We start from the raw sequence: 13444 nt of genomic DNA on the forward strand, positions 1-13444 counted from the left end.
AGAATCACATGGATTTGGCTAAAGGTCATATAAAGGCCCTTCAGGAGGGAGATCTGACATCTTCTCGAGGCATTGAGGCCTGCACTAATGCAGCAGATGCCCTTCTACAGTGTATGAATGTAGCTCTTCGTCCAGGTAATGTTTTTGTTAGACTAGTCTAATACTAAAAACGTACTATGGTAGTGCCTTTATCATATGTGCCTGTGCAACTAGTTTCAGGTTTTGTTTCTGTAGATTGAGAGAACAGTGACCTCTGGTCCTTTTGGCTCCCATATACAATATATTTCTCCGTATTTTGTACTCTGTGAAGTTCTTTTTTGTTTTTAGGACATGATATGCTTCACGCAGTGAAACAGCAACAGCAGCGGTTTAGTGATTTGCGTGAGCAATTTGCACGGAGACTTGCCAGTCATTTGAACAGCGTATTTGTCCAGCAGGTATTACTCCTTACTATTTAACATTTTCAGTCACCAACTTTTCCTGAGAAGAAAAACAATCCACCTAAAATTGGGCATGTTCTATAATATACCCAGTAAATGAATGGACTGCTAGAAGCACTTCAGGCAGAGATATTACTAAGCATGCCAAGCTATAGTTGCCTGCAGAAGTCTCTTACATTTGAAAAAAAAAAAAGGCACCTCTTTTTAGGGGATTTGCTGTCTGAATTAAATACATCATGTGATATATAAGGATTTATTTTAATTTTTAAGCTTATTAATTGAGAAGAAAAGCACTGAATTTTTTTAAGGGTGTCAGAGGCTGAGAATGTTGGAGTTCTTGCTGTCTGAACTTCAAGGGCTATAGAAAAATCTCAGCAAACATAAAAAGTAAAATGTCTAAACCTTGATTTTTGAGAATTATCTTGAAATATTCAGAAATCACTGTCCTGAGACTTGTTTCCTAAAGTCTTTTTTAGCATCAGTTTTTTAATTTCTGTATCTCTTTATCTCCAATTAGTTTGCTCAGAACTTTCTTCAACTCTGTAACAGGTCCCACTCTGTTTCAGTTCCAGTGAGTACATTGGGTTTGTTACAAGCTTTTCTAACTAATGTTATGAGCTTGACTTACCTAACTAGCAGCTGCATCTTTGGCTTTACAAAAAGAAATTTGTCCTTTCTGATTGCAGAGCATCAGACTTATGCCCCTTCTCACTTCCATTATTTTTATTGGCCCTCAAGCTTTGTTTATCTGTTTGTGACCTAATGTTCCTCTGATATGATCTCCAGAAATTGCTAAGAGACAGATTGAAATGTATGGAGGAAAAATATTTTCAGGAAATTGTAATTGTGAACAACTGCACAGATATTGCAATTGCGTGAAATTGTAATATTTATAAATAAAAATAATTTTATTTTTATACATATTAACACAATCAAAGTTTTAGAAGTTTTAGTTTTCATGTATTAGTCTGTGTGCAGAAAATGGAGTAGAGTCACAGTGGATAATTGCATAGAAAATTGCATTTGAGATCACATGAATATTTGTCTTGCATATGAAAGTAGCTGTTCAACAGAATGCCTTTGCTGATGTTCTGTTCTGAGGGTTTTTAAAAATGGTAAAAGATGATGATTATTACTATGTAATACTATGTGTATGTGATGAAATACTTCTAAGGAGAGTTTTCAGAGAATCTATTGCAAATTTGCAATTTTAAAATTTGTTTATTTTTAAATTCTGGTACTAACAGTGGTCTCACATTGTCTTTCATATAAACTCACTCTGAAAATTTTGGTGTGCTGTTAGCTGTGAGGTATTGTTCAATAGATCAGATAAAATAGAGCAGATAAAATATGTGACCTCACTGTAAGGTTAAGCAGGAAGAGTTCATTAGCTGCAAGAGATTAGCCTCTGCAAAGCAGTTCTGCTTGTTATAAGAGAAGTCTGTGTTATTCATTTGGAGGTACAGATTCAAGTGTTGGAGGCATAACAGATTTTTGTCCATGTTTTTGAAAAGTCTAACTAGAGTGCATTAACATCTGAACAGTTGTATTATTTGTTTAGAATATTTCTTTAAATTAAAGCACATCTTTATCTGCTTTATTTTTTCTGATTTCTAATTTAAAATGGCAAACAGAAACATGATGATGTCTAAGCAGCTGCTAATACAAGCAAGACATATTCTGATTTGGAACTCATTAGATGGAAAACCAAAGTTGCATTGGCATTTTGGCCAAAATACATTATCTTGAAAGTATGAAATTGTTCTTTCTCTTAAAAGCAAACAAACTCAATGCTGTTGTAAGATACTAAGGTGCTTCATCTCCTTTACATAAAAATGAGAATAAATCTTAAAGTTATAAACAGAAATGCAACTTTGGATTGCTGTTCACTGCAGTTTTAAAAACAGTTAGCAGTAACTGTTACTAACAATTAATGTACTTGTCTTTATGGTGTCCTAATAATATTTGATTAACCTTACTGTGTGTCTATAACTTTAACAATTTATTATGGTTGGTTGGTTGTTTATTGTGTTGTTTTTGTTCGTGTTTTAACAACCAGGTTCAGCCTTGAATTCAAAGGCAACTCTGGGCTTTCCGCCTTTGAAATGCAAAATAGCCTGAAGCTTTGAAACTATGAAATACTTTAATAATAAACTTGCAGTATCATTTAGTAACAGATCGTATAAATGCATGTGTAGTGAGAGGAAGCTTGCTAATTAGATGGTGAAGGAACACCTTGAAGCTCCACAATATTTTGGAGCAGACTTGAACAGGACATAATTTAGGGTAACCAGAATGGTTAGTCCTGTGGAAAAGCTGGCTTGGAAAGAGATACTTACCTTTGGAGGGGATTTGTCGTCTAGCTTTATGAAGAGTGCATGCACTGGATAATCTTTAAGGTCCCTTCCAACCCAAACCATTCCGTGATTCTACAAAGTAGAATTCAGAGCTTTATTCAGAAGCTGGCATGTTTGCACAGAAGCACATGTTTGCATGTTAGTCTTTCACAAATATATATATATTATATATATATATAATCTGAATGTATTTTGGACACTTTCAGGGCTTTTTTAATCAAAGACTGATTAGTACCTAATACAATAGAGAAGGGTGAGCCAACACTGCTTAATTTTGACTCTGCTATGCAATCTGGTTTCTGTTACAACTTAGACATGCAAAGGCAGTTTTTAAACTGTGTAGCTTATATTCAGCCACCTTTTCATATCCAAGACGGAACTGCCCAGGAATGCTTCCTCTGTCCTGACCTGTATAAACCACCTGCATGTTATACTACAGGAATTGGAAACTAATTAGGACAATCTTACTGTGCTGCCACAGCACAGACTATATTTAAGATGGAGTTCTGTTGCTGTATTTATTACAAGCCCAGTAAAAAAGGCTTTACAGAAAATATTATATCCATTTTGAAATTAGTCACTTCCTTCCCTTCGCTAACCCTGGGCTAATGGTTGTGTGTTCTGCTACATGGCTGAGCTGTGGTGTTATCTCGCTTGCTTCTGGAATTGCCCAGGAAACTTGTGATTTCAAGCAAGCAAAAGCTTAAAAAAGCTAAATCGTGTTGTTCAACCAATATGGTGTGATCTTCACTTACGGAATAGTGTGTTTTTCAGGAGCCAGAAAACATAAGGAGTGTGAAATTAGTAGCTTGCTGTTAAATGGATTGGTTTATGCTGCATGTGGTAAACTGTTCAGTAAATGTTCACTGAAAGCGTATGTGTGCTTACATTTGTGGGGAGGGAGAGACAATGTGTGTGAACTGATGTTTTTAAGACTTGACCAAGGCTTGGCCAAAGTGGGCTAAAGTAGGTTGACTTGGGGCAGACAGAGGTGTAGCAAAAAGCTTATCATTAGCACCTAGGCCATGCACTGATTACTGGAGACTTGAAATGTCTTATGTTTTATGGGAACATCTTTAAGATTTTTTTCTCAGAAAAATAGCATCATAATCTCTTAGAATTTTTCAGAAACAACCAAACACTTGTCATTATACCTTCACTCAGGTGTACTTTGCATTTAGTGCAAAATGATAAACAACAAGAGCTTTACACTGAACAAGCTTACTGAGATGCAGTTACCTACAACAGCTGTAATATCTCAGATTTCATATTATATTAGGTCTCATTCCAATTTGCATCTCTAGACTTTGTTTCTATGCAGGGTATCTTAATGCTCCTCAGTTTGACTGAGATGCTGCCTTCATATTAAGTTTTTCAGGAAACTTCTAGTAGATCTATATAGTGCTTCCAGACTTACTTTAATACTTTCTTTTATCAAGGGTCACGATCAGAGTTCTACTCTTGCCCAGCACTCTGTTGAATTGACACTACCCAATCACCACCCATTTCACAGAGATTTACTTCGATATGCTAAACTGATGGAGTGGCTTAAGAACACAGATTATGGAAAATATGAAGGGCTAACAAAGGTATGTGAACTGCTCAAATGATGCTAGAGAATGTATGTAATATACTCTTTTTGAGAGTATTGTCCATGCGTATGTGTCCTTTAATATTCCCTTATACTAAATTTAATTCAATGCTTCTCTTTTCTTCATCCTCTTTGGAATAGGAAACTTCACTTTTTTTTTTTTTTTTTGTATTTGTTGCATCCTGTATTTCTTTTCCTTCAAGTTTCTGTGTCTCTGTTCTGAAGTCTCATAAGATACAAATATTAATGTAAAACAAGTTTGCCATTTTACAGTCTAGTAAGAAAAGCAATTGCGCTATTTCATCTTGATGTATTTATTGCCTGTGTAACGTATTTGTTTCAATAGACCTTCATTTCACTTGGAAATATCAAAAGCTTCAGAGGTCTTTTGTAAATAGATGAAATAGAAACACTTTAGCTTTGTGTGTAACTTTTAACTATCTTGTTCAAAATGGACATGGAGTGAAAAAATTACTGCAGAAGTGTAGAAAATGTTTAGATAGAAGCCAAGGGAAAGTTAGTCCTTACAGACCAAGTAATCTTTTTTTATTAAAGTACTGTCATTCTTAAAACTTAGCCAGAGAAGATTTAAATTAAACTCTTAAAATGGCTTTGAAGTAGTTGTTCTTCTGCCTTCAGTGTAAGGCAAATAATGAATGACTGATGTCTTTGTTACCTTTGTAATAAAAAATTAAGGGAATTAAATATTTATGAATTATGTGTGCTAAGTACAAAAGTTTGGAGAACACAGGAAAAATATTCTTGGGTGATCTTTGAGTAAAAAATATCTCTGTAACTTTTGATCTAAAAATCTATAAACAAACCAGATAATTTTCAAACTTATTTCAGTTAGTTGCCGTTCTAAAATTTGAGCTTATTTTTGGCAGTGTTGCAAACAAATTGAGATTGACTGAATCCTATAGTAAGTAGGCACACAGAGCTTATGCCTCCCAAAGTTTTCTGCTCTTTTGTTTTCTTTCTGAGAACAATAATAAAGAGTCATGTACTCAGGAAGATGTGTAGGACTGGCATCCTGTTTGCCTTTTTTGACCATTGTAAGAGTCTGGTAAAAGAGGCTACAGAGAATGGTGCTGAATTTTATCTGTTCTACCCTTGAACTCTATGATGCTCTGCTACTAGTAATCCTACTCTCATGTATCACATTGCTTATCTTTCCTTATGGAGGAGAAGTAGTAGTTTCTGTTGTTCAGCGAACTCACTAGGAGAATGAATATAACCTGCTTAAATATCATGAATATATTTCTGTGTATGCTACTTTGTTTTTAGTAGAACTTATATACTTGCTGATTTCTAAGAACTATTTAGCTGTAAGATAACAAAGTCAATATGTATACCTGTTGACTGGTTTACATTTTTCTCTTAAGAATTATATGGATTATTTATCACGACTGTATGAAAGGGAAATAAAAGATTTCTTTGAAGTTGCCAAGATCAAGATGACAGGCACAACCAGAGAAGGAAAAAAGTTTGGTAAGCTTCCAGGGGGCACGTATCTTTGAATCTTACTATTTGCTAACGAAATACTCACTACAGTACCTACAGCTGATTTTATAGTGGTGTAAAATTGTTTACTTTTGGTAAGGTAGAAGAAGTTGGATGAAAAATACGATTGGTAAACTTCTGACTTCCACAAGGCAGAAGTAGCACAACTGAAATCCGTGACACTGGTCAAGGCAGAAGGATAAAATATGATATTTGTCAGATTTTCAAGTCTACACTCACTTTTTAACAAACTACCAGCCATATTTTATTACTTGAACTATCTCCCTTTATTAGTAGAACAGATATGAAAAATCAACTTCTGTAATTCAAGCAAGGTTGAGCAGCACATGTGTGTGTTGTTTCTGCTGTCATTTTTGCTTTTAATAAGTTTCGAATGTATTTTGAAGAAACTAGTTTTAATACTAATTCTGCCTAAGGAAACCTGTCTATTTCAGTGTATTTTCAGTGGGAATTGCCTATAGTCTGAGACCAGATTTCATACTTCGTTAACTTGTAGGTCTTTCTGTTTAAGTGAGTATGGATTCCAGCTAGGATTAAATAGTCTAGTGTAAGAATGGTAATGAAGCTTTAAAAAAATTAATTTAAATACTTAGAAAGCAACAATGTTACAGGTGCATTTATATATTGGCTATTCTGTATTTTACACTGCTCGGTTTCAAAGCATGCTTAAAATGTATGTATTTGCCACAGTTTACCAGTTTCCAAATTCTAAATTCAGAAATGATGTACAGCTTTAACTAGTGAGTTCTGCCAAGACTATTTTGGGTCCTGAACTTAAGCTTTGGAATTTGATGGTAAAGAACAGAAAAAAAGAAATAAAAGGAAGAAAGCAGGAGAGTGGTGAGGCTTGACTGAGGGAGGGGAAGCTGGAAAGATATCTTAGCAAGCTGTTGGACAGCAAGTGGTGCCATAATGTACCATTGTCAGAACAGATAAATTCATGAATCTTGAAAAGCTGTCTTACTGCAGGGAAAAAAACCCACTTTATCCTAATAGAAATTAATTTCTAAAACAGTTTAAACACTTTATCTTGGCACTTCTTTGTGATCTGCATTTGTGAGGAAACAGTTTTTGTAGCAATTTCCTAAGTTCTGTAAATGTTAGGGAGTGATCAGGCATTTTGGAGAAAGAGGTCCTTCAGTGCACCAGCATAAGAGCTGCACCTTGAGAAGGCTTCTGTTGTGTATTTGTGCAAATGTAGCTATTTTGTAACCGCTTATAATGATGTGTAATTTCAAAGGCTTCTATGTTGAAGATAGTGGCTGTACTATTACTAGTTGTTCATTAATTCAAAATACATCACTTCTTAATAGTAAACTTATTTAAGGAATAGTGTAGATGCATAATGCTCCAGTTGTACACAGACACTAAAGATAACCTGTTTCCAAGCTGTGTTGGTGTGTGTTCTTGCCTTTTTTTTGTGCTTTGGGAATAGCACTGCTATTTGAATGCCCTAAACGCAGAGGCAATGCTGGGAGAATTCTGGCATTCTGTGCTACTGCAAGGTTCTTTGTCTGCATTTTTATGGCAAAAAAAAAATCTGGGTCGTGAGCATTCACACTTGTCTTAAGTAGTTTGTTTTTTTTTTTTCTCTTCCTTTCTGATGAAGCCAAGACTTTGATACTTAAATACCATAAAAATCAATGTGGGAAAGAGTACTACTACTGTCGTATTTTTATATGCTGTGGTTTCTTGAAAACCACTGTGGTTCCCCCGATTGTCCAGGGCCTGATCTTTGCTTGCAGTTCTTCACATTCTCTAATATAGTCCCATATATTTGGAAATCGAGGATGATGAAGAAGTGGGACCAATGCATGACAGGTGCATACGCCAAATAGATCAGTCCTAAACCTTCTTATTCAAAAACCGCCAAAAACTCCAAGATCAAAAAAACAGGCTGCAATTTTTTGCAGTTGGACATCGTAACTCTCAGTAGTGTTGCCTACTTGAGAACATCTGGTATTTAAGACATGTTTGTGGCATTTGGAAGTATTTACTCATTCTATGACAGTAGGTTCTGCTTGCCTGCTCCATTTTGGGCAGCTTGTAGCATCCATCTTCATCAGTATCTTCTTAATACCACATACTGCTTTTAGTGTATGTATGCAAATGGCTTTTACTGGTAAGGGATTCTCTATTTACTGCAAATGCCCATTTACCCTAAATTTCACATTGAAGTCCACTTGAGGAAACTGTTTTATTCTGCGAAAACCAGGAAAAATAATAACCACCTTGTAAATTTTTTTCCTATGTATTTATTGTTTTCATCCTCTCCAAATTTGCAGTCATCAGTTTTTGGTGCATTATGAATACAAAAGATGTATTCTCTATGTAAACATCCTGATTTGCGAACCACAGAAAGGGTTAGCCAGCCTTACTGTCAATACAAATGATTTTGCAGTATTGGTGCGTGTTTTTTAAATTGAAGAGGTGGCAAATATCTCTGACTCAGTACAAAATTACATAAGTACATCTTAATTTCATGTCTGTTATCGATAGGATGATAGGTTTTTTGGAAACTGAGTCTTTTGCAATATTAACTCTGACAAACAGAGCCTTAATTTAATGGACTTCTCAATTTGGGAGGACTTGAACACGTTACCAAAAATGTTCTTTGAACATACTATGTAAGACAAAGCAAAGTTTAATACCTAGAAACTTACTTTGTTTTCCATGTAGCTTAGACACTGAATTTCTAGAATAGTACCTCTCCAACTAAATGTGTTTGCAATGTAGTTACTTGCTGCTTATAGTTCTCTGCATGTTTCTTTCCAGTTAGAGCTTAACTTGCATCTTGTGCATGGTTTGTGCAAACTGCATTTTAACTTGTCTTTGTCTTTGATGCTTGCAACCTAATCCATCCCAGCTACACTGCCTCGAAAAGAAAGTGCTGTCAAACAGGAAACTGAGAGTGAGTATAACTAGTTGCATTAGTTGGTATTGTCAATGCATGGATGTCAATGTAAAGATGTAGTGCTGCATTGTGGAAAATCTACCTAACACTGAAGCACTCCATTCAGAATGAAATAAGCATTAGCAGAATCACTGTTTTTGAAAAGCAAAAATGAAGCACGGCTAAAATGGCCCATTGTAGAAGTTGAGGAGGTTCGCAGGTTAAGGCAACAACTTTTGGTTTCCCCATGCCACTGGTTGATACAAAATATGTCTGTGCCTAAGAGCTTGTCCTAGTTTTCTAACTCTTCCAATAGGTTGAGGTAACAACTTTTATTGATCTATAGACTTTGTCTTGTGTACCTAGACCAGATGCCAACATAGCAGTTAAATGAAAGGGTTGCTTTTAAGTTTCTTTATGGTTGAGATGTGAATAGTTTACATGAGGGTCAAAATATTGATGATTTCTTGGTCTTGTTACTAGATTTCTCCATTCTGTTCCAACACTTCTGAAAAATTTGGAAAAAAAAAATGCTTCTCACCTAGGAGAAAGCCCCAAAATATCAGGAATAAGTATCTGTATGTTAATCATGATCAAAAGGAGGGGAGAACATTAACAATAGGGTTACTATAGGATTGTAGGTCCAGCAAAATAGCTGGAGCAAGCCATGTAGACAAAAAGATATTAACAGCAGAAAGAACAAAAAGTGTCTCTGTGTATATAAAGCTCTTTAATGTTTTCAATCCTGTGAATTAATTCTTCTGCTTGTGGCAGCCTTTGCCCAAAGTACATTCACAAAGATCATAACTGGTCTTTGCTTTCAAGTTCTCAAGGAGAATATTTATCCCAGTGTTCCTGGATTTCAATGCTTTGTTCCTTTTATACCTTTTTCCATACTTTACAATGAGAACTTATGTAGCTACATGGTAGTTTGAAATTTGCTGAGGTATTTCACTTACCTTGTAAGGAGAAAATAATGTGTTTATGGCAAAAGCATTTGCAGCTTAGACAAAAATGGAGTTGTTTGATTTTAACGTAGGACTACTAGCAACTCTTGATCTCCTGCATTCTGTAATGGAACTGTTCTTGAATGTTTTATCCTGCCTTTGCTTCCCTCCTTCATAGTGTCTATTCCACAGGTCTTCATGGAAGTTCTGGAAAATTGACTGGGTCTACTTCCAGTCTAAATAAACTCTCTGTTCAGAGTTCGGGAAACCGTAGGTCTCAGTCATCCTCACTGTTGGACATGGGAAACATGTCTGCCTCTGACCTTGATGTGGCTGATAGAACAAAATTTGACAAGGTAAGTCAAAATGTTGCATAGAATTTCTGTCAGGTTTTGTATTAGAAGTGTTGGTCCATATGCAGGCTCGTTGCCTGGTGCATGGTGCCAATACACACCATTTCTGTTCTTTTATCCTAGTTTGCGCAATGTAGGAGCTAGGCATTTCACCAAGACAGAAGCATCTTGCCTATCCTTGAATAAAAACCTGTAGTGTTTAAATTTTAAAACATGCAGACTTTGAATTCTGTATGCACCACGCACCTAAAAAAGGCAGTTTCTAAGAAATATGTAGACCAGAGTATTATTCTGTCATTATAAGATTCCAAGTATTTTATATGCTGCATGTGATCTTTAAAGTGTACAATACGGTCTAGTAATTTTAGGCCAAATACACATTTTTAAGCAAATAGGAATTGAACTGATGGATTCTCCAACTGATTTTGTTTTTCTCAATACAGATGTTCATGTGTTCCACTGCATTTTGCCAATATATTAGCAAAAGTGAAAGATAAGAAAGCATAAGCTTCTTTTAGCCAAGACTTGAGCATGGCCCCTTGCTCAGTCTTTTTCTGGGACGAAATATTGTATGAAACAATATTAACTGTTAAGCTATTACACATCTATAGCAGCAACTTGTCCAGAATTCAAATGATAGCTTTTTTGAAAACAACTTTATACAAGTACAGGTATAGTGCTGATTTTTTCAACTTCTTACTTTTATCTCACACCCATAGAGAACACATGACTCTAAATACGTGTGGAGTTAATTCTGTGTTATGTAAAGATGACAGATTAGAAGCATGTCTAACACCTGACTTACAATTTCAGTAGTTCATATTAATAAACTTCAATTATTTTAATGAATTATTGCCAAAATAGTGTTTCATTTTAATCTAAAAGTTGTGATGAATGCCTCTATTTCAGTGCAAAACTTGCTGTTGGTTTCTGTAGCACAGATATAGAATCATAGAATTATAGAACAGTTAGGGTTGGAAAGGACCTTAAGATCATCTAGTTCCAACCCCCCTGCCATGGGCAGGGACACCTCACACTAAACTATGTCACCCAAGGCTTTGTCCAGTCTGGCCTTGAACACCACCAGGGATGGAGCATTCACAACCCATTCCAGTGCCTCACCACCCTTACAGTAAAGAACTTTTTCCTTATATCCAATCTAAACTTCCCCTGTTTAAGTTTTAACCCATTACCTCTTGTCCTACCACTACAGTCACTAATGAAGAGTCCCTCTCCAGCATCCTTGTAGGCCCCCTTCAGATACTGGAAGGCTGCTATGAGGTCTCCACGCAGCCTTCTCTTCTCCAGGCTGAACAGCCCCAACTTTCTCAGCCTGTCTTCATACGGGATGTGCTCCAGTCCCCTGATCATCCGCGTGGTCCTCCTTTGGACTTGTTCCAACAGTTCTGTGTCCTTTTTATGTTGAGGACACCAGAACTGCACACAATACTCCAAGTGAGGTCTCACAAGAGCAGAGTAGAGGGGCACGATCACCTCCTTCGACCTGCTGGTCACGCTCCTTTTGATGCAGCCCAGGATACAGTTGACTTTCTGGGCTGCGAGTGCACACTGCCGGCTCATGTTCAGTTTCTCATTGACCAGCACCCCCAAGTCCTTCTCTGCAGGGCTGCTCTGAATCTCTTCTCTGCCCAACCTGTAGCTGTGCCTGGGATTGCTCCAATTGGGTGTAGGACCTTGCACTTGTCATGGTTAAACTTCATAAGGTTGGCATCAGCCCACCTCACAAGCGTGTCGAGGTCCCTCTGGATGGCATCCCTTCCCTCCGGCGTATCAACCGAACCACACAGCTTGGTGTCATCGGCAAACTTGCTGAGGGTGCACTCAATCCCACTGTCCATGTCGCTGATAAAGGTGTTGAACAAGACCGGTCCCAACACAGATCCCTGAAGGACACCACTCGATACTGGTCTCCAGCCGGATGTTGAGCCATTGACCACAACTCTTTGCATGCGGCCATCCAGCCAGTTCTTTATCCACCAAGTGGTCCATCCATCAAACTGATGTCTCTTCAATTTAGAGACAAGGATGTCATGCGGGAAACATGGAAAATTTTTTTACTGAGCAGTTATCTTATTACATACACAGTTTACCTGTTTTTCTTCCCTGAGGCTTTGTATTTTGTCTTCTACCTCTCTGCAACCCAGGCAGAAAAGAGGGTGGCAGAACCTGTGATTTACTAGTAAAATGTGAATGTTTTCATTATAGTACAGAAGTCCTTCCTCAGGCTGTGGCTAGAAAACTTCCAGTTGTGGAAAAACATAGATTGTTCTTTTCTTCCCAGTGTTATATGGATGAGATGGGACTATGTTGAAGATGCAGATACCAGTACAAACTGTTTCCATTTCTGTTAAGTAGAAATCAGTCTTCTAATGCTTACTGAAGATAGAAAGTATAAAGTCTTAGGCAACAAACAGTTAAAATTAGTATTACTAACTGTTCATATTATTTGATGTGTTGATAAAATATTTGTCTTTCTTTAGATTTTTGAGCAAGTATTAAGTGAACTAGAGCCTCTGTGTTTGGCAGAACAGGACTTCATTAGTAAATTTTTCAAACTACAGCAACATCAGAGCATCTCAGGAACAGCAACGGTATGACTCTTATTTTTTACTTTGGTGGCAGAATAATCCATCAGGCCACATAAAAGACCTGTTTAAAAGATAACTCCTGAATTTATCTGGCAGTTACGTGATCCAGGTGATCAGTAATTTGTTTTTCTCCATTAGCTGGCAGAATCTTTTATTTTTGGCTGACCAGTACAAAATTTATTAAAGAAGGACTGACATGTTTATTTTGCCATGGCTTTGTTTCCTCCTAAGATCACATTAAACACTTCATCATGCTATGTAGGAATGCAGTGGGTAGTAATTGTTGATAGAGTTGGATTTGGTGGAACACGACCATAAAACTACCAGAACCTTGCAAACCTCTGTAATTGCTACTTTTGGAATGGGGGCTGATAATTATGTGGATTTTGTCGGATATACTTATCACTTAAATATAGAATTGGAGACAAGCTTTTACTTTCCTTTATATACATTCCTTGTTCTTACAGAATGAAGCGGAGGAAATGGATGGAGGAACTTTATCTCGTTCATACACTTCTGGTGTTCCACAAACAATATTGTCTGAGTATGTGCTGCTGCAGTTTATTATTAATTCTTGAGCCTACATGTGAATTTATTTCGCGCACAAAAGTTTTTTTCCTCTATAATCGAAATTGTTCCCTTCTAGTGAAAGTTAATAGTGAACTCTTAATGTGTACCCAGACACTGAATGTGTAAGTAAATTTAAAAAGTTGCATATAGGGTGGATGTT

The 13444-nt window shown here is 36.6% G+C and overlaps 1 protein-coding gene across 2 annotated transcripts in view; it reads left to right on the forward strand.

Annotated features, from left to right (window-relative positions):
* EXOC1 (exocyst complex component 1) overlaps positions 1-13444 on the forward strand; it is a 40517-nt gene that overhangs the window by 20871 nt on the left and 6202 nt on the right. The window contains exons 7-14 of one of the 2 annotated variants that reach the window (XM_080631035.1): positions 3-135; positions 328-437; positions 958-1011; positions 4237-4386; positions 5774-5879; positions 9945-10108; positions 12607-12717; positions 13182-13258. In XM_080631035.1, the coding sequence (XP_080487161.1) occupies positions 3-135; positions 328-437; positions 958-1011; positions 4237-4386; positions 5774-5879; positions 9945-10108; positions 12607-12717; positions 13182-13258 (905 nt within the window). The remainder of the gene's footprint in view (positions 1-2; positions 136-327; positions 438-957; positions 1012-4236; positions 4387-5773; positions 5880-9944; positions 10109-12606; positions 12718-13181; positions 13259-13444) is intronic. The other variant, XM_080631036.1, reaches the window with a different exon arrangement.

This window comes from Psittacula echo (genome assembly GCF_963264785.1).
Source record: "Psittacula echo genome assembly, chromosome: 1".
NCBI classification, from domain to species: domain Eukaryota; kingdom Metazoa; phylum Chordata; class Aves; order Psittaciformes; family Psittacidae; genus Psittacula; species Psittacula echo.